Source organism: Oryctolagus cuniculus, chromosome 12 (genome assembly GCF_051225735.1).
Source record: "Oryctolagus cuniculus isolate XC-2025 breed Fujian yellow rabbit chromosome 12, ASM5122573v1, whole genome shotgun sequence".
In the NCBI taxonomy this organism is placed as follows: Eukaryota; Metazoa; Chordata; class Mammalia; order Lagomorpha; family Leporidae; genus Oryctolagus; species Oryctolagus cuniculus.
This window is the reverse complement of record NC_142878.1, coordinates 91,277,309-91,302,166: the sequence shown is the minus strand read 5'-3', so window position 1 is coordinate 91,302,166 and position 24,858 is coordinate 91,277,309. Positions and strand designations below refer to the sequence as shown.

The following is a 24,858-nucleotide window of genomic DNA, read 5'->3' as shown; positions in this document are numbered from 1 at the left end:
GCAGTAGCGAGCAGGTCAGCACCATGGGCTGCCCGGTGCAGTAGCCGGGGAAGTGGCCCTCGGAGACAGCTCCCATCAATTCTCCAGCACTCCCGGCCTGCTCGGGGGGCAGAGGACAGCGCAGGCTGGCAGCTGGAGGCCATGGCGTCAACATTCACATGGAGGTATGTATCGGCAGGGACTGCAGCACCACCCACTGGGTGCCTGTACAAAAGGCCTGCGGGGCCCTGGGTGTGGCTGTGCAACGCGCTCAGCACGGAGCCTCGTCCATGCTCAGGGCTTGGTCCACACAGGGCCTGCAGGGGCTGGCAGGGCAGGGTGTGACCCAGGGGCAGGAGGGCGGGGGCGAGCTCCCACCGGAGCCGGGGTTGGGGGTGGGGAGGAGACGGCCTCTGTAAGGAAGCTCACGAAACACCTGTTAAAGGTGAGTGGTATCTTGGGGGAGTGTGTAGGGGGGACTGGGAGATGAAGGGACTGCTGGTCTACCGGAGACCCTGACCAATACACCTGTTCCTCGCAGGCATGGCCCTGCCCTGTTCTTACCTCTCTGTCCCCCACCCCAGCTGCTCTCTGTGCTCTGTGCACAGCTCGAACCCTCGCTCTTGTGCACAGAGAGCAGTCCAGGCCCAGTCGCCTCCACCCCGCATGCCCATTTTCCTCCGAAGAACTCCTACTCTTGCTTGCGAGGCCTGCTCAGGTGGGACCCCCAGCTAGGCCGCCAAGAAGACGAAAGAAAATGACGGAAGGTGAGCGCTGAGCTTGCCAAGCGGCCAAAGGATGGGATCACTGTGGTTGTTTCAGCTTTAGCTGAGAGACAGAGAGGCACAGACAGACAGACACAGAGAGAGATATCCCACCCACGGGTTCACTCCCCAAACGCCCGCAGGACAGTCAGGGCTGGGCTGGAGCTGGAGCTGCAAGCCGCGAATTCAACCCAGGTCTTCCATGGGGGGAGTGGGCATCGGAGACCCAACGACTGGAACCCACTGTTGCCTCTCAGGCTCCGCATTAGCAGGAAGCTGGAGACTGGAGCTAGAGCTGGTCTTGAACCCTTGTCCTCTGATATGGGACGTGGGCATCTTCATGGCGGGGTCAAGCAGCCACCCCACGGGAAATTTGCTTGCTTATTGTCCTACACACCTGCCTCCTCTCCTTGAACTTGCTTGGGGTCATGACCCTGCTGGCTGAGCATCCGGGGCTGGGCGGGGGCAGGGCACTGTTGTCCTGTGCACACGTCCAGACCCTGGCTGTCACTGACGTCTCAGCCCAGCCCGGGGCCGGGGCAGGAAGTCCAGAAGAGGCCCTGAGCAGCGCTGAGGATTGGAGGAGAGGAGGCGGGAGGCCGGTGGAGCCCAGAACGAGGCTCAGGTGAAGGCAGCCTGCCAGGCTGAGGTCATTCATGTGATGTTTGCTTCTGATGCAGCTGCTGCAGGCTGGCCCAGTGCCAAGGGTTCAGCCCACTCAAGCCCCGTCAGAAATGACCTCTCAGCAAGGCCGGTGGGGGGCCACCTGCCCTGCAGACTAGAAAGTGCTCCGCCTCCCCCCATCCCCTGGGACACCACTCGTCTCTGAAGGGCGGCTGCCCTCTGGGAGCTGCATGTCCGAGTGTGCCCTGGCCCCTCCCGTTTCCTTTGAGGTCTTTACTGCGAATGCTGGACATACTTGTGGCCAGAGAGACAGGGTCACAAAATAACTTTCCTGGATTCCGTATAGGTTGTGTACAGGGCTTGATCCTAAGGGAAGTGCCACTGACCCTCAGCAGGGGGAATAAGACAGGGGCTGGGGCACAGGAGGAGGAGCTGTGGTGTCCGAGGGTGCCCAGCGGACTGGGAGGAGAAAGTGGCGGGGGCGAGGCACGCAGCTGGGGAACGCGCCCTCTTCCCCTGAGCCCCCTTCCCTGTGTAGCTGTGACAGCAGACCCTGGGGAAGCGCTCTCAGCCCACGTGTGCGTGACAAACGCAATCGCCTCCCGCCACCCAGATCGCAGGCGCAGAGCAGAGCGGCGCAACGCGGCGCTCCACCAGCCCAGAAAAGCCACCTTGCAGCTTTCCTTCCTACTTCTTTCTTTGGCTTTGGAATTTGTTACAGCATTTTTATTGGTGTAAGACATGACTTCTCAGTAACTCTTTGTTTATCTCAAAAATAAATGAGAGAGAGAGAGCGCATGCGCACACGCTTGCATTTCCTAAGTGCAAACCAGCCGACAGCACAAGGAGGAGGCCAGCTCCCCCGTGGGGTAGGAGGCGTGGGCCAGGAAGGCGCTGGGGCATGAGGCAGGCAGCACCTCAAGGGGGAGACCCCACGCTGGGATGGGAAGCCTCGGTGTAGCAGGCACCTGGGAGCCGGGGGAGGGGGAGGAAGCAAGCTCACCCGAGGGTGGCATGGTCAGGGTGCTGGCATGGCAGAGAGGAGCGCACGTGGAGAAAGAGCAGTTGGAGAAGGTGGGGCTGAGGCTCCAAGGCAGAGCCGGGGGACTGCCTGCCCCGATTGGCCACAGATTGTCTCGATTTTGACACGGAAAGCCCAGCGTCCTGGGAAACCCTCAGTGCCCGGCACACCAGGGCGGCGGCTCACGGGTCACAGAGGCAAGAAATGCCCAAGGAGCCACCCGCGGGACCTCCCTCTGGGCTGACTGTGCTCCTGCAGCCTGGCCTGAACCGCCTGCCCTGCCCATCCGGCTGGGGTGTGATGGCAAGCTGTGAGCCTGGATGGCAACCCCAGTCTGCCAAGGTAGGTGGCGGGGGGCGGGGGGCCGAGCTGGTGCCGCTCGGAGCCTCGACTCTCGGAGTGGACGGGGCAGCTGTGGCTTTGCCTGCCCAGCAGCCTTTTCCAGTCTGTTTCTGGCTCCTCCAGGCCAGTCCTCTCCTGCAATATGTGGTCTTGGTGGGGCTGTCACCCACGATGCCCTTCTCTTCCCCACCCCTCGGGGCTGGGCGTGTGTCCCAGACGGGGCCGATTATAATGCCATAGCCTCCAGACACTATGATTTGCTCAGGGGTGGGCCTGCACTAAAGCTTGGGACTTTTCTGCTGTTCTGGGAGGGACGTTTGCCTGTCTCCTCCTAGAATCCATCAAGAGTGAGCTGGCTGGCTCTCTGGACGGAGCCGTCCTGTGTGCTACAGAAGACAGAAACAGAGTGACGCAAAACAAAAGGGGGACAGACGCAGCAGGAACATTCACTGGAGATGCTTGATCCAGCCGTACCTGCAGCTAGCATGCACCTCCTGGTGGCCTGAACTTTTACACTTGCTGTTCTGCTCCAGCTAGTTCTGAGTCTGTTTCTTGCAACCAAGTGAATCCTCACCAATACAATCCCTCCCTCTCTCTCTCTCTCTCTCTCCCCCCCCCCTTTCTCCTCTCTCTTTATATATATAAAAATTCCTTGCAGAGCTATTGGCCATTGTGAGTGTTCAATGAGACGATACATGTGAAAGAATTTCCAAAAGAGTAAAACGTCCCGTACATCAGTCATACACTGCAGGGGGACGCAAAACAAGAGTGCAGCAATGGAAAACCGTTCTAGTGATTAAACAGAAACTTGACCGTAGGACTCAGCAGCTCCATGCCAGGTCGGGTCGTGCAGCACTTAAGGACAGAGGCGTGTTCTGAGAAGTGCTGGGTTGGGCAGTTTTGTTGTTGCAATGTGGAGTGCGCCCCCGAGAACCTACAGGGCGAGACTCACCTCACACCTAGGCCCCCTGGGATCACCATCACGGACGGAAACAGCGGGTTGTGGCACGTGACAGTACGGACAAGGGTTCTTCAGAAAGTTTGTGGAAAATTGAACACTAAAGGATAAGGTTGTTTTTGGTAGAAAACAATTTTAAAGCCATAGACAGCTTTTTCCCCATATGAATTTTCTATAAACTTTTGGAAAATATTTCATAGGAATAGATGTCAATATAATATATATATGTATATATATATATATAAAGATGTATTGATTTATTTGAAAGGCAGAGTTACAGAGAGAGACACATTTTCCAACCACTGGCTCCCTCCCCAAAGGGCTACAATAGCCAGGGCTGTGCCTGGCTGAAGCCCAGAGCCTGGAACTCCATCTGGGTCTCCTCCGTGGGTGGCAGGGGCCACCCAAGCACTTGGGCCATCTTCTGCTGCATATCCAGGCACATTGGGAGGGAGCTGGATCAGAAGTGGAGCAGCCAGCAGTCCAACTAGCACTAGCACTCACGGGACGCCAGCGTGGGCAGGAACAGGCGGTAGCTCAATCTACTGGGTCATGACGCTGGCCCTGACATCACCAAGTTGACTTCAACAAGTTCAGGTGAAAAGGAATGAAACTTTTTATTGAAGTTCCCTCGCACCTACCCAAGAGGACTGAAAACTGAAGTTCACACGAAGACTTGCACGCACGTGTTGAAAGTAGCATTATTCATGATGGCCCAAGTAGAAGCATCCAGGCAGGCAGCCCCTGGTGAGCGCCAAGCGTACGGCACAGCCAATGTGGGGACGTGTACTTGGTAACAGAGAGGAGCGAGATGCTGACACTGCGACTGTGTGCTAAACCCTGGAAACCTTACGCAGACCCAAAGGCCACAGATGGGGTGATTCCATCTCCATGAAGTGTTCCGGGGTGGGCAGATGAACACAGACGGAAAGTCGAATGGTGGCTGAAGGATTGGGGAGGGGCCGCCCATGGTTAGAGCGCTTCTTTCGGGGATGATGGAAATGTTGTGTAATCAGTGGTGACGGTTACACAACATCGTGAATGTACTAAAAATTGCTGAATTACATGGTGAACTTTATGGCATGTGAATTATATCTCAATAAAAACTTTAAAAGAGATGAATAAAAAGACCACGTCCCTGTAAAGGATTACTATTATTAGTCAGTGCAAATGCCAGCCTCCAGGAGCCAGCAGCTGGCCCGAGCACTGGCGATGCTCTCATCCCACACCAGAGGGCCTGGGTTCGAGGCCGGGCTCTGGCTCCTGAGGGGCCGTGGTGATGGCTCCAGTCGCTGGATCCCTGCTACCTACAAGGGAGACATGGATGGAGCTCCTGGCACCTGGTTACGGCCTGGACATTTGGGAAGTGAACCAGCGGGTGGGAGATTCTCTCTCTCTCTCTCTCTCTCTCTCTCTCTTTCAAATAAGTAAAATACATCTTTTGAAAAAAATCCAAACTTGCCTAAAGTCCTTCATCCAATTCTCTGAGCTGTTCCAGCCTCGCAACTGAGATTGTGCTTTGGTCTCCCACCTGCCGAAATCATGTTTAATAATGATGAAAGAAGAAAGGACGTGCAGGAAGTTCATGGCCAGGAAATTATGAGTAAATGCATCCCCTTGAGCTTGGGTCTTGCTTCTCAGCTCCATCGCTGGCTCCCCTCTGTGGGCTTCTGCTGAGTGCCTTGCAGAGCCCGGGACACATAGGCACCTGTTGAAAGAACAAATGTGCTCACACCTCTCCCCCAGCCTTCGGTGTTGCACAAAAGTGCACACACTGAGAGCCACAGCTCCCCGTGAGGACGAGGAAAGTTAATGAATGGAGGCCGTCAACAGCACATGTCCACGGAGCCCATCACCGGGGCCTGGGGCGCCCACCAGTACGCCCCGATCCTGCACAGGTGCTCCGGGTCAGGCTGAGGCACCTGGAGTCTGAGAACCACCAGAGAGAGCAGGAATTTGTGCGAGGCTGGAAGCGAGTTGCAGCCCATGAGACAGGTGCCATCAGGTAAGGGTGCGCTGGATGCAAGGCACCCGGATGTAAACCAACTTAAAGAACGAAGAGGACCCCCTGACCCATCACCGCCAGGTCCCGGGGATTCCCCTGCACATGATCTCCTCTGTCTGCCTCCTCCCAAGGCCAGGTTCCCCGCTTCCCCACCCCAACCCCAACTCCCAGCCCGCTAGAGCCTGCCCCAGCCAGGGAGAGGAGGTGGGGCAGGAGAGAGGGGGAGAACGGTGAGTCAGTTGTGGGTGAGTTGACATGTGCACTCTTGCTAGGGGCTCCTAGGAGAGCAAGCATGCTTATGTCCCAGCAAACCCCTGTCCTTTGTCACACCACCCTTTCTTCCACTGTGGCCTGGGATGGCACACGCACGCTGATGGTTTCAGCTGGAGCCACGTGCCTCCCTACACACACAGACACACACACATACATGCACACATTTACACATAAGCAGGCACCCATATACACACCCACACATGCATGCACACAAATACACACATGTGCCCATATACAACACATATGCAATATACACACAAATATACACGTGCGCAATCATACATGCACACACATGCACACACAAAAGCCCCAGGGGTGGAATGGGCATCCCCAGTCTGCAGCCGAAGGGAAGAAGTGAAGATACCAAAGCTAACACAGGGGCCACCAGGAAGAGATATAAACACGATGCCCACAGCTGTGCTGACCCCACCGCAGGCCTTCCCAGCACCTGATTCACCCTCAGGGAGGCTGCCCAGCGGTCACCTCCTCCAGGAAGCCCTCCCAATCCCTATGCACCCGCACACCACCATCCATTCACCCACCTGGGGGCTAGGGGCAGAGTCCTCAGTGTGAAGCCTCCATTTGTCTACTCTGAAGGTGTTTTCAGTCTGGGCAGGGAGAGAGAAGCCAGTCACACGGGGAGGAAGACGCGTGGGCTCCAAAGAAGAGCTTCCCAGGGCTGACAGAGAGCCCCGCTCCCCGCTGGGGGACCTTGGGCGGCGTCAGGTGCGGCAAGTTCGGTGTGGCCTTGACAGCGCAAGGCGCGCGGTGCACAGAGGCCAGGGCTGTGGCAGAGTGGACACTTGGCCAGCGGGTGTCCCCGGCTCACCTCGCTTTGGAACGCTCTTTTCCTAGAGAAATAGGGTTCACATCTCCTCCCCGAACAGACCCGGAGCTCGACGGTGACCGGCGGAGGCGCGCCCCCGGCGAGGTGCGGTTCGCGGGAGCGGGCTGGTCCCTGGGTTTCCTGCTAGCACCGACGTGGGGTCGGGGAGAAGCCGCGAGGCGGGAGGGGGCGTCCAGGCCGCCGCGCGCCGCCTGCCCAGGTGGCAGAGGGGCCGAGCCTGGACCGGTGCCAGAGCTCCAGTGGCGGCCGCGCCCCTCCCGCCGTCCGGGCCCTCCCACTTCCTCCGCCCGGGCCGCGGCTGTCAGGGAGCCCGGCACGCAGTGCAGGCTTGAGGCGCCGCGCCGAGGAGGCTGCCGCTCTGGCTCGTCGCCCCCCCGCCGCCGCCGCGCCCCCGACACCCGCCGCCGGCCATGGACCTGCCCAGGAGCCTCGTGGTGGCCTGGGCGCTCAGCCTCTGGCCAGGTACGTGCCCCGATGCCCGTCCCCTGCGTCCTGGAGCCCTTCCCGGGCCCGCTGGGACTTGGGATCCCGCGCCGCGCCCCCCGGGGTGAGACCTTGGCTGCTCTATGGGACGCGGGTCCCCTGGGAACCGGCAGCAGCCTGGCGGCCCCGCCAGCTTCTGCACAAAGGAGTTGTGCGCCAGGGAGACTTAGAACGCGGACTTTGGGGGTGTTTGGGAAGAGTTGCAGAGGCTCTAATCGCGCAGCGCCGGGGGCTGCTGGCCCCACCGGGCGCCCGGGGTGCCTGCCAGGGCGGCGCTGGGCGTCCTGCGCTACCGCCGGGGCACGCGGGCGTCCCGGGAACGCGGAGGGCGCGCGACCCCAGCTGGGGAAGCAGGCAGAACGCGCTGAGGGAGCCTTGGCCGCCTGTTTGCCTCCCGAAGTTTGGAGAGCCCGGCGCGGTGGCCCGGGACGGGGACCGGGCGCCGAAGACTGTGAAAGTCCCTCTGGCCCGGGGCCGGAGCGAAGCCCGGGGCGAAATGGCAAGCCTTCGTCTGCCTGGTCGAGGGTCCCTGAAACCCGGGGTGGGCACCGGCATTGCCCACCCACCCAACCCGCGCCCGAATTATGTGATTATTCCGTAATCCGTACCAAGCCGCTCTCGCCGAGACGCGTGCTGCCGCCTAATGCACTCCAGGTGTTGGGGCGCAGCGCGGATCCGGGGCCAGAGGGGCGAGAGGCAGGCCCGGGGCTGCCGGCACCGGGGTACCGGGGCCCAGGCCTCTGCACAACTGCCGACGCCACGCGGGGGCGGTGGCCAGCGACTTGTTCGGAGATCGAGCGAAAGCTCGCAGGGCCCCTCCCAAGTGATCTGACACGGGCCAGTGCCTCGGGGCTGGCCGAGTGTGGCCTCTGAGCTGGGCTCCCCCTCGATGTGGACTCCAGGCCGGAGCTGGAGAGAGGCGGAGCCCAGGAGGAGACCCCCGTCCCCAGCCCACGGTTACTCTCCCTGGCCCCCAGGCACGTTGAGAAAAGAGTGCGCCCTTCCGTTCTGCCTTCTGTAATTGACAAGGCTTAGGGCTGGTGGGGATCTGACCAGACCCCAAAGTCACTGTGACTTTAAAGCCAACTCTGATGGATGGAGTCCCAGGGAGGGTGGGGAAGCGCCCATGCGCCCAGCAGACAGCAGCCACTGCTGCAACCAGTGAGCCCCTTCCTGCTGCAGTTAGACGGGAGGGGGCACCACTGCAGGGACAGCTGCCCCCCAGCCACAGGGAGAGGGGTGCACTTCCGTGTGGCTCCAGACTGGTGGCCCCACCAGAACCTGGGATGGAGCCGCCAGCTTGGGGTCTGGGAACTTCCAGAAGCTGAGAGCAAAGGCTTTGAAATCAGAGCCCGCTTCCAATTCCGGCTCTGCCGCCTGCGGGGGGACTGTGCCGCCCCGGGCCGGCTCTGCCGCCTCTCCCATAGGTTTCCCGTGTGTGCAACGCAGACGGCAACTCAAATCCACACACTGTCCCTGGGATGAAGCCAAGGGTCTGTAACAGAAGCCTCCCCCCTCCTGGGGGGCGGGGGGAGCTTGGCACACAGGATGGCTCTCTCCATGGCTGGCAGGGGTGCTACCCTGGGGAGGGGAAGGAGGTGGGTGCAGACCAGTGAAAGACCTCTGATGACACGGGAGCTGTGACTCAGAGTGTCCTGCATGTGGAGAAAACCACTCTGGAGTTATGTCTGGTCAGTTTGGGTTTTTGAAATATGGCATTCATTAAACATATCAATCCACGCTGGAGCGACCGACATCTGCTTGCAAGGAGCTGGGGGGTGGGGCCCCGGCCCGCGGGTGCAGACTGGGCCCTGCTGTAGCTGAGATCAAGGCAAGGCCAGGGAACACACGGCTCAGTGAGCCCCAGGACTGAGCCAGCAAATGAGAAGTTCAGCCTCAGCTGGATAAGCAAGGGAGCCTTCCTGGAGGAAGAGACATAATTTGGATTGGGCACCGAAGGAGTGTGTGTGTGGAGTGTGTGGACAGAATTTAAAGTGAGATTGTGCCTATTTTAGCAAGGCAGTTCCTGCGATGATTAAAGAACCAGGACGTGGGTATTTTAAAGCCACAAAGGTGACTCTGGTCAATACGGGCTCTGGCAATTGGAAAGGTCTTAGGGTCATAGCGGCCATTCCCCTGGCTCCAGGGCAGGGTCCGTGTGGCTCTCTCATCCGTGCAGCAGGTGGTTGGATTCAATGTGAGGATTAGGAGGAAGCTTGCTTTCCGGTGACAGCACAGTCTGGCTGGGCGGGCAGCTGTCAGAGGCCAGCGTGGGCCTGCACCTTGCTGGGCGGGGCTCCTGCTGCAGGCTGTGCAGGGCAGTGGTGGGGACACGACTCTCAAGAAAGCCTTAAAAAAAATGAAGGAAATAACTCCGAAGACTTTCACAGCTGCTGTTCAGAGAAAGTAGCCTCAGGGGCCAGACCGTCCCAGCCGCTGCTTCTGTAGTCACACAGTCTTTCCTGAACACCTGCTGTCTGCCAGGCCTCGTCATGCAAGGCCCCAGTGTCCTGCTGCCTGGGGCTGACCCGGGCTCTGCCCAGCAGGGCCCTGTGCCCTGGGTGAGTCACGGTCAGGCTCTATGCCTCAGTTTCTCGGCCTACAAAGTATATAGCGCCAGAGCTCCAGGCAGGTTTGATCAGCACTATAGGATGATGATGGTCATCATCAAGGGGGTGACAATTCTGTGAGGATCTAAGGATCACAGAGATATGACTTTTTTTAAGATTTATTTTATTTATTTGAAAGGCAGAGTTACACAGAGAGAGAAGGAGAGGCAGAGAGAGAGAGAGAGAGAGAGAGAGAGGTCTTCCATCCACTGGTTCACTCCCCAGTGAGCCTCAATGGCCAGAGCTGTGCCAATCCAAAGCCAGGAGCCAGGAGCTTCTTCCAGGTCTCCCACACGAGTGCAGGGGCCCAAGCACTTGGGCCATCTTCTACTGCTTTCCCAGGCCACAGCAGGGAGCTGGATCAGAAATACAGCAGCCGGGACCTGAACCGGCGCCCATATGGGATGCTGGCACTGCAGGAGGCAATTTTACCTGCTACGCCACAGCACCGGCCCCAGAGATATGACTTTCAAGCACAGGTCTCTGAGACAAAGCTAGCAGAAGTGTGATGGAGGCTCGGAGGACGCCCCCTCACTGAGGCTCTCTTGGCTCCTCCCACTCACTCCCTACTCCCACCCCACCCCCAAGACCAGGTCCAAAGATTTTGGTGGCTGAGTTGCCGTGAAGTCCGTGCGATCTCAGTGTGGGTGTCTGTGGTGTTGCAGAGCTGGGGGTGGGGTGGGGTGGGGACTATGCCCTTCAGCCTGGCCCTGGGGTGTCCTTGTGGGTGGAGAGGTCCCAGTCAGTAAGAGGCCAGTCCGTGGATGTGCAGACTATAAGGGCAGCATGGGAAAGGATGCAGGCTGTCCCCGTGTCTCTCCATCGCCCACCCTGCTGGACGCTCCTCAACCCAGCCGCTGTCAGCCAAGGAGCCTGTGGCGCCCTGCACAGCACATGCAGCCTTGGGGGGCCTCGCCCTCTCTCTGCATTCTCACCCCACCCCACTCTCAGCCCTCAGTGGGCCTCCCCCTCCTGCCCGGTTTCCCTAGCCCAGCCACACAGCCTCTCATTGCAATCTAGCCCTCCCTCAGTGCTTAGGAGAAAACCATGTCCTGAGTTGGCCTGGCTCAGCTTTCGCTAATGGAAGAGGCTGGGAGCAGAGAGCTGGATCGGAAGAGGAGCAGCTGGGACTAGAACCGGCACCCATATGGGATGCCGGCGCTTCAGGCCAGAGAGTTAACCTGCTGCACCACAGCACCAGCCCGGGGCTGGGTGAATTTGAAAACCTTTTAGTTCCTCCCCTTAGAGCCTGGTTTGGGTGGCCACGTCTCAGTAGAGAATCGAAGATCTTTGTCTGGGACTGACAGCTGTAAAGAGGAAGCAGCCTCAGCATTCTCCCCTACTGGCAGCGGCCTCTGAGCTGGGAAACCACACCCCTGCTGCTCTTTATCACTTAATACCCCATCTCCCTCCCCACCTCCCAAACCAAGGTCACCACCAAGGATTCCTGGCTGTTTAAACCCCGCGGGCTCTCCATGCAAAAGGTGCATTATGGAAAATCCCTGATGCACTTCACATTTCTGCACCAAAATAAGCTTATCTTTTCATTTCACTTTTCCATGAACTTAAAAAAAAGGTTTATTTATTTGTTTGTTTAAAAGGCAGAGGTAGAAGGGGGGAGAGAGGTCTTCCATCCACGGGTTCACTCCCCAAATGGCCCCAACGGCCAGAGCTGGGCCAGGCTGAAAGCAGGAGCTTCTTCCAGGTCTTCCATGTGGGTGCAGTGGCCCAAGCACTTGGGCCGTCCTCTGCTGCTTTCCCAGGTGCATTAGCAGGGAGCTGGATCAGAAGTGGAGCAGCCGGGTCTCAAACCTGAGCTCATATGGGACACAGGTGCTGCTGGCAAAGGCTTAACCTTCTACACCATGGCGCCAGCCCCCCCATGAACGTTTTGAAGCCCCCTAGGATTTCCCCTCAAAGCCCATAGTGAGTTCCAAAGTCACACACCCACAGCATGGGGCACGTGCCATGGGGAGTGCTGGCCCAGGAGGGACCACTCCACCCTAGCATGTGAACCCCACCTGTGCGAAATCTGTGCTGGGTGCTCAGAGGTTTGAAACAGAGGAGAAAGGGCAAGAGAGAGACTGGAGTAGGTCATCTTATAAACCAAAAGTATATGAGGTTGCAAATTCCCACGGAGGGTAACCATCCGGGTACCTAGCACCCAGGCATCAGGCATGTGGAGTCCACTGGGAGGGGGCGTCAGCGTGGCCAATCCCCTCCCTGCCTCCTCACTTCTTCCTTCACTGGAGTGCTTCCAAGTGCAGTGAGGCTTGGGGGCGGAGCCAGATCGCCTTCATTCAAACCTTTGTTACTTGGGCGATCCAGTATAAGCGCCCCAGGCCCTGTCTTCCTCAGCTGTGAAATGTAGACTGAGCACAGCACCAGCCGGTGCTGCAGTTGAATGATGCATGCGTGATGCATGCGTGTCAGGTGCTCAGAACAGCGCCCCGCGCCTGGGCAGCCCTCTGCAAACCGGAAGTCATCGGCGCCCCCTCCGGCCTCGCTGCAGCTGCCTTAGGTCGCGATGGCCAGGCCCACGTTGTCCAAGCTCCAGACCGCAGACTGAGGATCAAGCTTTGGCTGAGCCCACAGATGCTCTCCTAGGACGTGGGCCTTGAAGGCACAGAAGAGGCGCTGGCATGAGGGGGAAAGTGGTCACCCCAGGCCCTCCCAGCTTCCTCCACGGGAGATCTGGCTGGGAGAGGAGGGGGCTTCTCACGGCACCCCAGCTCAGGACAGCCTCTCCCCCTCACTTGCAGCCTCCGCTGCCTGCCAGCCAAGGGCCCTGGCACCCCTGCCCTAGCGCCCGGTCACTCTGGCTGCCCCAGGGCTCCCATGCAGCCCATCCCCCTGGGTCTGGACAGAGGTCTCCTCCCAGCCCTGCGTGCCCCCATTCTCGCAACCCAAACCCGCTCTGAGCTCCCGCCGAACTGCAGGGATGACTGGTGACGGTTTGATGTGCGCTACCCAGAAGGGCTGGCACTTTAACTGGACCCTGTCTTTGCCTTTGAGTAAAGGGCTCACAGGGGACCCCCAAGCAAGTGGCTCTGGCAGGGACACCTGCCCGGCCTGGATCGCTCCGGCACAGGCAGGCGCACCCTTGCCCAGCCCTTGGTGATGTTGGACAGCTGCGGCCTCCAATGCAGCGGCTCTGCCCTGGGCCGGGCCGAGTGTTTTCCACGTGGCGTGTGGGGCGAGTTAGGCGAGTTCCCATGGCAACGCCTCCAGGATTCCAAGCAGGATGACAGGGAAGGCGTTTTTGCCTGCGCAGCAGCAGCGCTCACAGCCTTCTGCCCCCAACAACGTTGCCTGGTAGGGCCAGGCACCAGAAACTCTTAAGCCAGGGGGGAGTTCCAGGGCCCAGGAAGGCGGGGCGCGGGGGAGGGGGACCATCAGAGGGGCAAAGGGCTGCAGCCTTGGCAGTCTGCAAAGAGGGCTCCCCGGTGTTGGTTTCATCAGCCGGGACAGGCCAGGTGAGGCCAGAAGCCCGGCTAAGGCTGATGTGTCCAGTAGAGGGACGGGGAAGCTGAGGCTGTGTGCGCTGTGTGAGTGCCTCGCTCATCCCAAGGTCACATGGGGACTCGGAGTCAGGTCCTAGGGTAAGGGTGAGGTGGAAAGCCTAGTTGGCTACACCCAGCAGGGGAACTTAAGGTGTGTTGACTCAGCCAAAGGAGTGACTTTCTAAGGGTGTGTGTTCTGCAGCTGTGGTGGGCAGGTAGTACTGGCGTGCTGACCGCAGTGCCCTGGTCAGCCCGGCCCACTCCAGGCCCTGTCCTGTCCTCTGGAATTGCTCTTTCCTGGAGCTCACAGCCCCTCAGAGCCGGTGCTCGGTGCTGATCTAAGGCTCATAAGCAATGTGCAGGCGCAGCTCTCCCCTGGGCTCATTCGTACCACTTAGCGGGCCATCAGTGCCAAAGGCAAATGCCAGGCCCCTTGTTTAAAAATGAACAAGTTCCAGATGACCACAGCAGAGTGCTAAACCCAGGGCAGGCACACGCCCATGAGGCCAGTCCTGCTCACCTGGTTCTCCCCACAGCCAGCCATGACTCTGAGGCAACCAAGGGGCTGAGCTCCATGGAGCCCCGGACACCCGCTTGCTGGTTTCTGGCGATCCCAGGGACATGGAGGTGGGAGCAGCCCCCAGCCTGCTGAGCGGCGAGGGCAGGGACCCCACGGAGCCGTTCTGAGAGCACACAGCTCGCTTCAAGTCCTGGAATCCAGGAGGGGCTTCTGTCTGCAGCTGCTGCCCAAGACTGCTTTGAGAACCATTCAGGGTCAGGGTCCGGGGCAAAGTCGAGCAGCCGGGACTTGCAGGTCCTTGCCTCTCGCAGCCCCCGCTGTGGGGTGGCCCCATGCTACTGGGATGGCAGCTCTGAATAAGCAACGACCCCTCTCGCCTGCCCACTCGCGCCCCCCTTGTGTCTGTCCAAGATGGTCAGGGCCAGGAGGTACAGAAGCATCAGCACATCCAAGGCCCCTCCCTCCTGGCTGAGCGTGGGAACCATGGTGTCAGACAAAACCTTTGCCCCACCCACCTCCAAACACATGGCCACGTTCAAGGAGGCAGCCATGGGCATTGGCTAAGCACCTCCCTGGTCGAGCGCAAGGGACAAGGGCAAACGCTCTCCAAGGAAGGAAAGTGGCTTGCTCAGGGTCACCCAGCGCATCGGGGTCAGAGCCGGGTTTAGCCAGCTCTCCGCAAGCTCAGTTCCTCTCCCGCCACCAGCCTGAAGTTCCGGGGGATTCGCAGCCAGGCGGGGCTGCACCCACGGCTTGGCCAGGCTTTCAGAGGCTTGAGCACAAGGTCTTTGGGGATTTACTCACTGGAGACATTGTCTGTGTCCTGTCCCCATCGCCCCCATCCCAGGCCGTCAACTACTCCATCTCTGGCCCCACTTGGGAAGAACAGGAAAACCCAGGGAGCTGAGGGGTGATGGATTTGGCTGAGGGTCCCACCCAGTCAGGGCTGCCTGCAGCTCTGGGACGTGGGAGTGACAGCAGGGGTGGGAAGAAGCCCGTGGGGGCCACTCCTGTGCCGTGATGTTGGGTCCCACTGGAGCTGTTTTGGTGTTCCGGTGAAGGGAGCCTCTGACTCGGGAGAGGGTCCTGGCTAACCCAAGCCAGGCTGAGGGGGGAACAGAGGCCCCATGAAGCAGGAAGAGGAGGCTGGGGGCGGGGGGATGTGCAGGCCTGGCACCTCCCTGAGGCCGGTCCAGACCTTTCTCATCAGCAGCCAAAGTGAGGCTAAGACACAACCTAAACCATTTCTTTTCTCTTTTTTTAAGATTTATTTTTATTTATTTGAAAGAGTTACAGAGAGAGATAGAGACAGAGAGAGAGGTCTTTCATTCACTGTCACTCTCCAGATGGCCACAATGGCCGGAGCTGCGCCAATCTGAAGCCAGGAGCCAGGAGCTTCTTCCCGGTCTCCCATGTGGATGCAGGGACCCAAGGACTTAGGCCATCTTCTACTGCCCCAACCTAGAGCGTTTCTTACTCCCCTCCTTAAACCCTCCATGACTCCCTACTGCCATTCCATTGAGTCCTGGTCCAAGCTCCAACCAGACCTGGATTGGCTGACTTGGCCCCTGCTCAGGACTCACCTCGAGCAGCGCCAGGTGTGTAGGCACCTGCACACCGTTGCAGCCCCCCAACAAGCCAGGCTCTGCATTTCTCAAATGCACAGGGCTCCCTCTGGCCTCCTCACATCCCACGGTACCCTTGCTCTTCCTCTGGCTGCCTCCCACTTATGCTCCAGTTCTTCACTGGGGTACCACTTCCTCCTGGAAGGCTCCCCTGATGTCCTCAATCAGCGTTCCCCTCCCACCGTGTGATTTTGAGGAATCCTGTGCCTCTCCCCTCCCCACCACAGCTGCCCAGCCCCCTCCCCACAGCTGCCCAGTCCCCACCACCACAGTTGTCTAGTCCCCTGACATCCTCCCCCTCGGCACTGGGCACATCATCTCTCTGATCAGCCGTGGGGTCCCCAGCTCTCACATAGTGCCAGCCATAGCAGGTGCTCAGTGAGCATGTGTGGGATGGACAGAAGACCACATTGCTGTGGAGAGAGCTGCAGGCAGGAGAGATGGCTGACATTTCTTTGCATGCTCTCTGTGGGGAGCAACTCAGACTAGACTAAGTTACTGGAATTAAGACTTATTCTATGCATCTGCTCTCCCACAATATGGCGCTGGGAGAGGAGGAAACAGCTTCTACACAGCTGCCTCCAGTTCAACCAATAAACAGCAGGACCTGCTCCTGATTGGAGGAGAGCAGCGTACTTAGCGTGTGGGTAGCAGAGTTGGGATTGGTGGAAGAGGACTATAAAGGAGGAGAGAGACAACATGTACCAGGAACATCTAAGAGGAACACCTGTGCAGCCCCTGAGAGAGCCGGCCGGCGGTGTGCCGCTCCCCCGCGGAAGTGGGGAAAGTGGCAGGGGGAACCGCCCTTCCACGGAGGTGGAAGGGACGGTAGCCAACCCGGGAAGAACCAGCAGCAAACCCGGGGAGGGCCGAGCAGACGAAAGAACAGCGCAGGGTCCTGTGTCGTTCCTCCACGAAGAGGGGGAGCGACACTCACCGCCAGGTGGTCCGAGCACCGTAGCCTGCGTGAGCCCTGTGCTGGGTGCCCTGGGGACAGACGGTGAGAAGTCATCTGTCTGTCAGGGAGCTCGCGGGTTATTGGAGAGAGTTTGGGGATAAATAATGACAGCACAAGAGGGAGTAACAGGGACCACAGACAGCAGCAGACACAGACTCTGGGATTTGGGAGGTGGGCGAGGCGAGAGAATCCTAAGTACAAGGAGGGTTGGCCTTGCAGCAAGAGGTGGGTAGAGGGGCTCTCTGGGCACATGGGCTGCTATCTGCTCAGCAGGGTGCTACAGTGTGTGCTGTGGGGAATACCAGCTAGGGCCCCTGAGAGAGGACCTGGGGGCCAACGAAGTTGGAGCTAGCAGATAGGAGCCATGCAAGGTTTCTGAGAGAGGGGAGTGCCGGTTTCTGTGCTTGGTGGGTGCAATGGAGAGCAGGTGGGTGAGGAGCAGGTGTGGGGGGAACAGGTGTTAGGGGATCAGATGTGGGGGGGGCAGGTGGGGGAGGGAGCATGTGTTGGGAGCAGGTAGATGGGGAGCTGGTGGGTGGGAGCAGGTGGGTGGGTAGCAGATGGGTGGGGGAGCAGGTGTGGGGGAGCAGGTGGAGCAGTCAGAGGACTGCTGCAGTGGCCCAGCAAGGTGATGGTGAAACTTCAGATAAAGGCAGGGCAGAGAGTGAGGCGTGAACCAGCAAACGTGCGGCAGGTGAAAGGGCGGTGGCCTTGACCTGAGCAGAGAGCATGAAGGACAAGAAGGCTTCAGGAGGGGAGGGTGCATCGGGTCTGGACCCGTTCACAGCACCGAGCTGCGGGGCAGGTGCAGGTGGCCCTTGGCTGGGACTCAGGCAGCAAGAGTGAGTAGTCGCCCAGACAAGTGCCTTAGTGCTGCTCCATCCCCTGTCCAGGCCCAGAGCCACCGGTTCACTCCCCAAATGGCTGCAACAACTGGGGCTGGGCCACACCAAAGCCAGAAATCAGGAACTCCAGCCAGGTCTCCCACGTGGGTGCAGGGGCCTAAGCACCTGGGCCATCTTCCGCTGCCTTCCCAGTGCATTAGCAGGGAGCAGGATTGGAAACAGAGCAGCCAGGACTTGAACTGCCTTGGGATGCCAGCATTGCAAGCTACAGCTCAACTTAACAGCACCACAGCACTGGCCCCTAAATTGGCCTTTTAATGCCATGTCCCACAAGTTTGTTGAAGTGCTCCCTGCATTGCCTGCCCTAACAGAACACCTGTGGGAGCAAGGATCTCTTTCTGTTGTGTTTACTTGCCTAGCCCAGACCCGTGCCTGGCCTAATAGGCAGCTGTAGAAGGAATGAACCAACTAATAAAAATCTCCTCACCAGGGGCCGGGTAAAGCCACCACCTGCAGCGCCAGCATCCCATATGGGCACCAGTTCGAGTCCCGGCTGCTTCACTTCTGATCCAGTTCCTTGTTGATGGCCTGGGAAAGCAGTGGAAGATGGCCCAAATGCTTGGGTCCCTGCACCCACATGGGAGACCCAGAGGAAGCTCCTGTTGCAGCTGGGATGTCCATTAACCAACCACCCCCCTGCTTCTTAACCAGTCCACTAGGTGGGCACAGGGCCAGCCCTGCCATTTCCCTGGCCACCTGCTATCCAGAGCTGTCTCTCTGGACAAGAATGGGTTGGGGGCATTGAGGGGCACTTGCAGGAGCAGGTGGACAGGGCAGGAGGGCAGCTGCAGGGAGGGGGCCTCAGAAAGGGGCAAGTTTACTCCCAGCAGGCCCCGGGTTTCCTGTGGCTCAGAGAACACAAGGAGACATGGAGAGACCTTGTTTTGACCCAGCGAGGACCAAGGGAAGCAGACGTCTCTCATTCCCCCCACTAAGGGAAGTGGCTCAGACGTCACCCACCCTCGGCAGAATGTGGCCAGGTCCTGCAGGACCCAGAGCGAGCCGGGGGTGTCCAGAGAAGAAGGTGGGGGCTGAATAGAGACCCCAGGCCATGGCGTGGCCTCTGGGAACCCTAGAGCCCAGAACCTGTTCCGGTGGCTCAGCTGGGCAGCCTGTGCATGAGCCTGGGACCCGGCGGCAGCCCTGCCCCTTGCTCAGTGTGCAACCTCCTCTCCTTGGGAGGCGTGCTGGGATCACATCTGGATGCATGGACCAAAGTCCAGTGTGGAGTGAATGACGGATGTCACAGGGCCAGGGGGTGGAAAGGGAGGAATGCCACCCAGCCACAGCCGATGTCGCCTGGTCCCAGACGCAGTGGCTGGCAGGGATGAAGTGCTGGAAAAGTGCCACCAGCAAAGGAATCGTGACCAATGCACATGTGACAGGCCTTAGCCATGATGGCCCCGGGTGACAAAGCCACAGCCTGCGATTGGAACCTTGGCACTCCGACTCCAGAGACTGTGGTCCCGAGGGGTCAAGTGGCCTGCCCGAGGTCTGCGGAACAAGAGCGAGAGCATAGACTTATGGGCTTCTCTGCTTTGTCTGACCAACATGATACGGCCACTGCTCACGGGGCCGTCAGGACCCTGGGGCTGTGAGCGCTGTTCTCCGCCTTCCTGTTCCTGTCCCTTCTTCAGTGTAATCTGGCACCGTCTGTCCTGCCTCCGACACACACACCCAAATTCCACTACTTTCCCAGGTGCGTTAGCAGGGAGTGGGAGGCTTTTGTGCTTCTAATAGTCTTTAGGGGCCTTGATGAAAACTTCCAGAAATAGAGCCCCGAATCTGACCGCAAAGCTACATGTGATAGGAGGTTGACAGTTTCGTTATTGTAACAGTTTGCTCCAGCACATGGGTGGATCCAGTGCGAGGGTGGCCTTCCCTTGTCACCACTTCATGAGCCGTTCTGGGCTTTGTCCCCACCCCCAGAGGCCTCAGCACCACACACTTGCCTGCGAGGGTCTTTGACAGTGTGAACATCCCAGGACAAACAGCCATCGGGGGCTTGCAACTGCCCCAAGACAGGGAGGTCACCGCCTCGCAAGGCAGTCCCCTTAGCGTGCAGTAAAGGCAGATGGATGACGAGAGCTTGAGTCACAGAACCTGAAAGCAACAGTGGACATCTGAGATGGTTTTGCAACCAGCAAAACCCGGCCTAACATGAAATCCGGAAGAACCTCTGCACAACCCCCAGGGAATCAAAACCCACCCCTCCCCAGCATCCCCGCTCCCACCGAGCCTAGCTGCTGGCATCTGGTGGATCTGCGCTAAGCTCTGCACAGCCAGAGGACTTTGCAGAAGGGCGTGGGTGGCTGCACTGCTGGGCGGGCCCTGCTGGCCTGCGAGGGAAGCGCCCCGCCATGCTCTTTCTTAGTTTACACTCAAACGGCAGGAGTAGCCTCGCCGAGCGGTCCTCTGGGTCCTCATTACCCTACTTCCTGTCCTCCGGGGGGAAGCCCTGCCACAAATTGCATATTCTGAGCCTTGTCTTGCTCTTAACTTTACCCAAACACTCCCTAGGCTGGGGCTAATCCCGGATGCATGGGGCCGTGGAGCCACACACCCATGACAAGCAGGACACAAGCTTGGGAGCTGGCAAATCAAAGCCAAACTGTCTGAGCCCCTGGAGCTGGTTACTATGTTTGGAAAGGGAGGGACTCACTGTCCAAGTTGGCTCTCTTTGAAAAGGCCTGTGGCCAGGGTCAGAGAGGGCAGGGCCGCCACGTACAGCTGCACAGGCTGTGCACTGTGTAGCTTCCACCAACTCCAGTGTAAACAACGGCCTGTGTACTTGTGGAGTGCTGTGACCCCAGGGGTGGCGGGAGGGGGAGGAAAATGGCAGAGGTGTGTGCCTATGGATTTCTTTAAATCCAATACAGGGATGTAGGGCATCTAGTCCAGTGTTTGTCTTTTACAGACGAGGGATAGGAAGAGGAAAGAACTGGCCCAGAGGAACAAAGCAAGTTAGAAGGCATGCTGGGATCAGAACTAGGGCTCCTGGCCGGCGCCGCGGCTCACTGGGCTAATCCTCCACCTAGCGGCGCCGGCACACCGGGTTCTAGTCCCGGTCGGGGCGCCGGATTCTGTCCCGGTTGCCCCTCTTCCAGGCCAGCTCTCTGCTGTGGCCAGGGAGTGCAGTGGAGGATGGCCCAGGTGCTTGGGCCCTGCACCCCATGGGAGACCAGGAAAAGCACCTGGCTCCTGGCTCCTGCCATCGGATCAGCGCGGTGTGCCGGCCGCGGGGCGCCAGGCCGTGGCGGCCATTGGAGGGTGAACCAACGGCAAAGGAAGACCTTTCTCTCTGTCTCTCTCTCTCACTGTCCACTCTGCCTGTCAAAAAATAAAAATAAAAAAAAATAAATAAATAATTAAAAAAAAAAGAACTAGGGCTCCTGAAGCCGAACTCAACACCGTCGGTGCCTTCCCTTCCCAAGGCTCTGAGATCGCGGACGCCGGCAACCCCTCGTCGGCAGGGCAAGGTCCTAGAGACCTGCGTGCTTCCCTTTCACAAACGCACACTGATGTGCTAGCGGGGTGCTAGGCCTCGCTCCAGACGCTACAGATAAAGCAGGGAGGCAGATCTGGTCCCTTCCAGGGTGCTGCTGGCAAATGGTTAACACCGACTTCTTCTCTTGGGGTAGTATGCAAGACTTCTTTCCATTGTTGTTTGTGCCTTTGGCCAAGGACACTGGTGTAAATTCTCCCAATGTGGTCAAGATCAAGTTCACAAGATGACATCGCTGAATGAGGCCTGTGCACCGTCCGTCAGCTCTGGGGAGTAGGCGCCAGCAGCCCCCACTCCTGGCCCTGCGGCTGGTAAACTGATGCAAGGCAGACAGCGCCCAAGCAAGCAGACAGCGCTGGTAGCCCCCTGTGGTCACCTTTCCTTCTGAAAGGCACAAAGGAGATGCCAGGAGGTTGGTTCTTCCTAGCATGGGCCGAGCCGGCAGAACTGGAGCCTGAGAAGGAGCCAGCAGAGCGAGGACCTTGGGCAAGAATGTCCTGGGCCAAGGGAGCAGCAGGTGCAAGGATGCCGCGGCAGGTGCCGCGGCTCACTAGGCTAATCCTCCACCTAGCGGTGCCGGCACACCGGGTTCTAGTCCCAGATTCTGCCCCAGTTGCCCCTCTTCCAGGCCAGCTCTCTGCTGTGGCCAGGGAGTGCAGTGGAGGATGGCCCAAGTCCTTGGGCCCTGCACCCCATGGGAGACCAGGAGAAGTACCTGGCTCCTGCCATTGGATCAGCACGGTGCGCCAGCTGCAGCGCGCCGGTCGCAGTGGCCATTGGAGGGTGAACCAACGGCAAAGGAAGACCTTTCTCTCTGTCTGTCTCTCTCACTGTCCACTCCGCCTGCCAAAAAAAAAAAAAAAAAAAAAAAAAAGGATGCCGCGGTGGGAAAGAGCTGGGTGTGCTCCAGGAACCAAGAGAAGGCAGGGCCTGCAGGGCCTGCAGGGCCTGGGAGGGCCCCCGGAGTAGGGTCTGGAATCTCTTCTCATTCCGTGGGGGACTCCAGGAGGCTCAGAACAGCAAAGGGGCAGCCCTGACTGACGTGGTTCTCAGATCGCTCCGGCTATGAAGAACTGAGCGGCGGGCTGAGACCTTCGCTTGGTCTGAGTAGTCCCAAAGGAGGCGGGGCAGGGTGGACACATTGGGGGTGGGGATGAGGCAGAACCTGCAGGACTGATGGAGCGGAAGTGAAGGGGAATCCGGAGGAGCCACTTGCCTGCTTCAGACCTGAGCCATCTGCAGGGTGGCCGTGCGTGCCCGGCCTGCGGCTGCTGTCTAGGATTCCCACTGCCAAGAGGACACTTCTACCAGGAGGTCCCCTGACTTCCTGGCCATCCTGGGTGAAGGTCAGGTTCACCGCCCCAGGGAGCACCTCCCTGACCGTTTCTAGGGAGCCAGCTGAGTCTCCCCTAACGCACACCCTGGAAACCATCCAGCCCCCAGTGGTCGGCCGTGCCAGTGCCGGGATCCAGGGCTCTGCTCCTGGGGACAGCGGACGCACTGGCCACAGTGCAACCCCTGCAGGCCAGGCCTCAGGGCAACCCCAAGACACGCGCTCAGAGCTCCTGGCTGCCAGGCTGCGGGCCTGCTGCTTCCCCAGTGAGATCATTCCCCTGCGGGAGGCCTCTGAGGGCACAAGATCTGGTTCAAGGTCACACAGGCAGATCCCGAAGGAGAAACCACAGCAGCCTGAGCTCTCAGGAGGCAGGCGTTCTCGTCCCAGCTCCCCATCTCTGAGCCCTTGCATCCAGGCTGTGGCCTTTGACCTCAGCATCCAATACTCCAGCCATTCTCTCCCCATCCCCACCACCGTCGCTCTCATTCCTAGCAGATCCCAGGAGGAGCGCAGCCTGGCTCAGTTCAAGACCACACAGGCGTGACATGGTCCCAAGGAGGCAGTGTACCCAGGCTGGGGTCAGCTGTTTTGAATGAGGAGGAGTGTGACCGGCACCGTGCTCGCGCCCCGCCCACTTGCCCCGAGCGCTCCGGGGCTCTGCTGGGCTTCCGTGGAAAGGTGACCACATTGCCTGGACTCCCACCAAGGCCTCCGTCTTTCTAACCCCTGGGTGTGTCCAGAAGCCCTAGCCAGGGGCGGGGCGGGGCACTGCAGCCAAGTCTCCAAGGCGCCAGCACGGGTGACGCTGCGCCCTGGAGGCCGATTTGCTTGAACCCTTGCCGTTGGCACAGGGATGCAAACTCTTGTCATCCATGCCCGGAGCTTTCCCTTCCTGAAGGGATCTGGCTCCAGCCCACCGAGACGAGTGTGCAATTGCTACACGCAGCCTGGCCTCCCTCTCCACACTCCTCGGACACTTGCTCATGGGCCCACAACTGGAAGTCAGCTGGGGTTGGTCCAGGGGAGCCTGCCTGACGTGTGCCAGGGTGGAGGAGGGGAAGCCCCGGCCCTGAGGGCTCAGCGACTCTGCATGGACACGTGACCTGGTTCGTGACAAAGCTGAGACAGACAAATGTGCTGCTGGCCCTTCCCCCGCCACCATAGCCCCTGGAGACCACAGGTTAGGGAGAACAGTTAGTGCCGCAGCTAAGACGCTGCTGGGGACAGCTGCCTCCCACAGAGGAGGGCCTGGGTCCAAGTCCTGGCTCGGCTCCTGAAGCCAGCTTCCTGCTACTGTGCACCCTGGGTGGCAGCAGGTGACAGCCTGATTCGCTGGGTTCCTGCCACCTACGTGGGGGACCTGGATGGGCTTCCTGGCTACCTGCTTCAGCCTCAGCCCAACCCTGGCCAGTGAGGCCATTTAAAGAGTAAACCAGCATGTGGGAGCGCTCTTTCTCTCTCTGCCTCTCAAATGAAGTAAATAAAAAAATTTTTGAAGAAATGTTGGGGGGGAGGGGTGAAGGAAAAAATGCCAGAGAACGGGTGTTGTTTCCAGACCCCTCCCCCAGCGCCACCCAGGAAAAATGGGAACTACTGCCCGCACAGGTGCAGCTGTGGCATCAGGCGGGGTCCAGGGAGTGAGCTGGGGCCGGGACACTGGCAATGGGGAGGCTGCAAGGGATGCTCGCTCCCGGGCTCTCCCCAGCGCCTTCCTCTTCCCACCCTCAGCTCAAATCCGGGCCAGCACCCTGAGGGCCCTGGCTCCATCCTTCCTGGAGACCTGGTCTCTCGCCTCCAGCCTGTTGCCATCAGGAATTCGCCAGTCAGTTCTCTAGCCAACACGATCTGAGGCGTGGGGATGCAGGATGGGGAGTTTTGAAGAAGATGCAGCTAGAGGGGGATTAGCCTCGGGGAGAGCCCTCCAGTGAGGGCGGAGGAGCCGAGAGGGTGGGTGTGGTGGCACAGACAGCGAAGCCGCTGCTCAGGGTGCCTGCACTTCATCGCCGAGGGCATGGGATCGAGTCCCGCGCCCACTTTCCATACAGCTTCCTGCTCGTGTGCACCCTGGGAGGCAGCAGAGGATGGCTCAAATACTTGGGTCCCTGCCATCCACATGGGAGACCCGAATGGCGTTCCTAGCCCTAGGTGTCTGCCTGGCCCACAACTGGCTGTTGCAGGCATTTGGGGAGTGAACCAGTGGCTCTCTCTCTCTGTCTCACACCTTCTCACTCTCACTCTGTCTAATAAATACAAATAAACTTTGTTTTTTTAAAATATGTATTTATTTGCAGAGCAGATTTACAGAGAGGCAGAGGCAGAGAAAGAGAGAGAGAGAGGTCTTCCATCTGCTGATTCACTCCCCAAACGGCTGCAATGGCCAGAGCTGCAACAATCTAAAGCCAGGAGCCAGGAGCTTCTTCCAGGTCTCCCATGCAGGTGCAGGGGCCCAAGCACTTGGACCATCCTCCACTGCTTTCCCAGGCCACAGCAGAGAGCTGGATTGGAAGTAGAGCAGCCAGGACTCGAACCGGCACCCATATGGAATGCTGGCACTGCAGGTGGTAGCTTCGCCTGCTATGTCACAGTGCCAGTGTGGGGAGC

At 59.3% G+C, this 24,858-nt stretch overlaps 1 protein-coding gene and 1 long non-coding RNA gene across 3 annotated transcripts in view; one reads left to right on the top strand and one right to left on the bottom strand.

The window, feature by feature from the left end:
- Window positions 1-3,804: 3,804 nt before the first annotated feature.
- LOC108178241 (uncharacterized) lies at window positions 3,805-8,171 on the bottom strand. Of its 2 annotated transcripts, XR_016218290.1 has the most exons (4): window positions 7,905-8,063; window positions 6,796-6,933; window positions 6,509-6,574; window positions 3,805-5,396 (listed from the first exon to the last, which is right to left on the bottom strand). It is a non-coding gene; the product is annotated as an uncharacterized LOC108178241 (long non-coding RNA). The 2 variants fall into 2 exon arrangements; XR_001794957.4 differs by lacking the exon at window positions 6,796-6,933 and having other exon boundaries at window positions 7,905-8,171.
- The window catches only part of ITGA11 (integrin subunit alpha 11), a 100,931-nt gene continuing 83,162 nt past the window's right edge, over window positions 7,090-24,858 (top strand). The window contains exon 1 of the mRNA XM_002718168.6: window positions 7,090-7,275. Coding sequence (XP_002718214.4) covers window positions 7,224-7,275 — 52 coding nt within the window. The 5' untranslated portion in view covers window positions 7,090-7,223. The remainder of the gene's footprint in view (window positions 7,276-24,858) is intronic.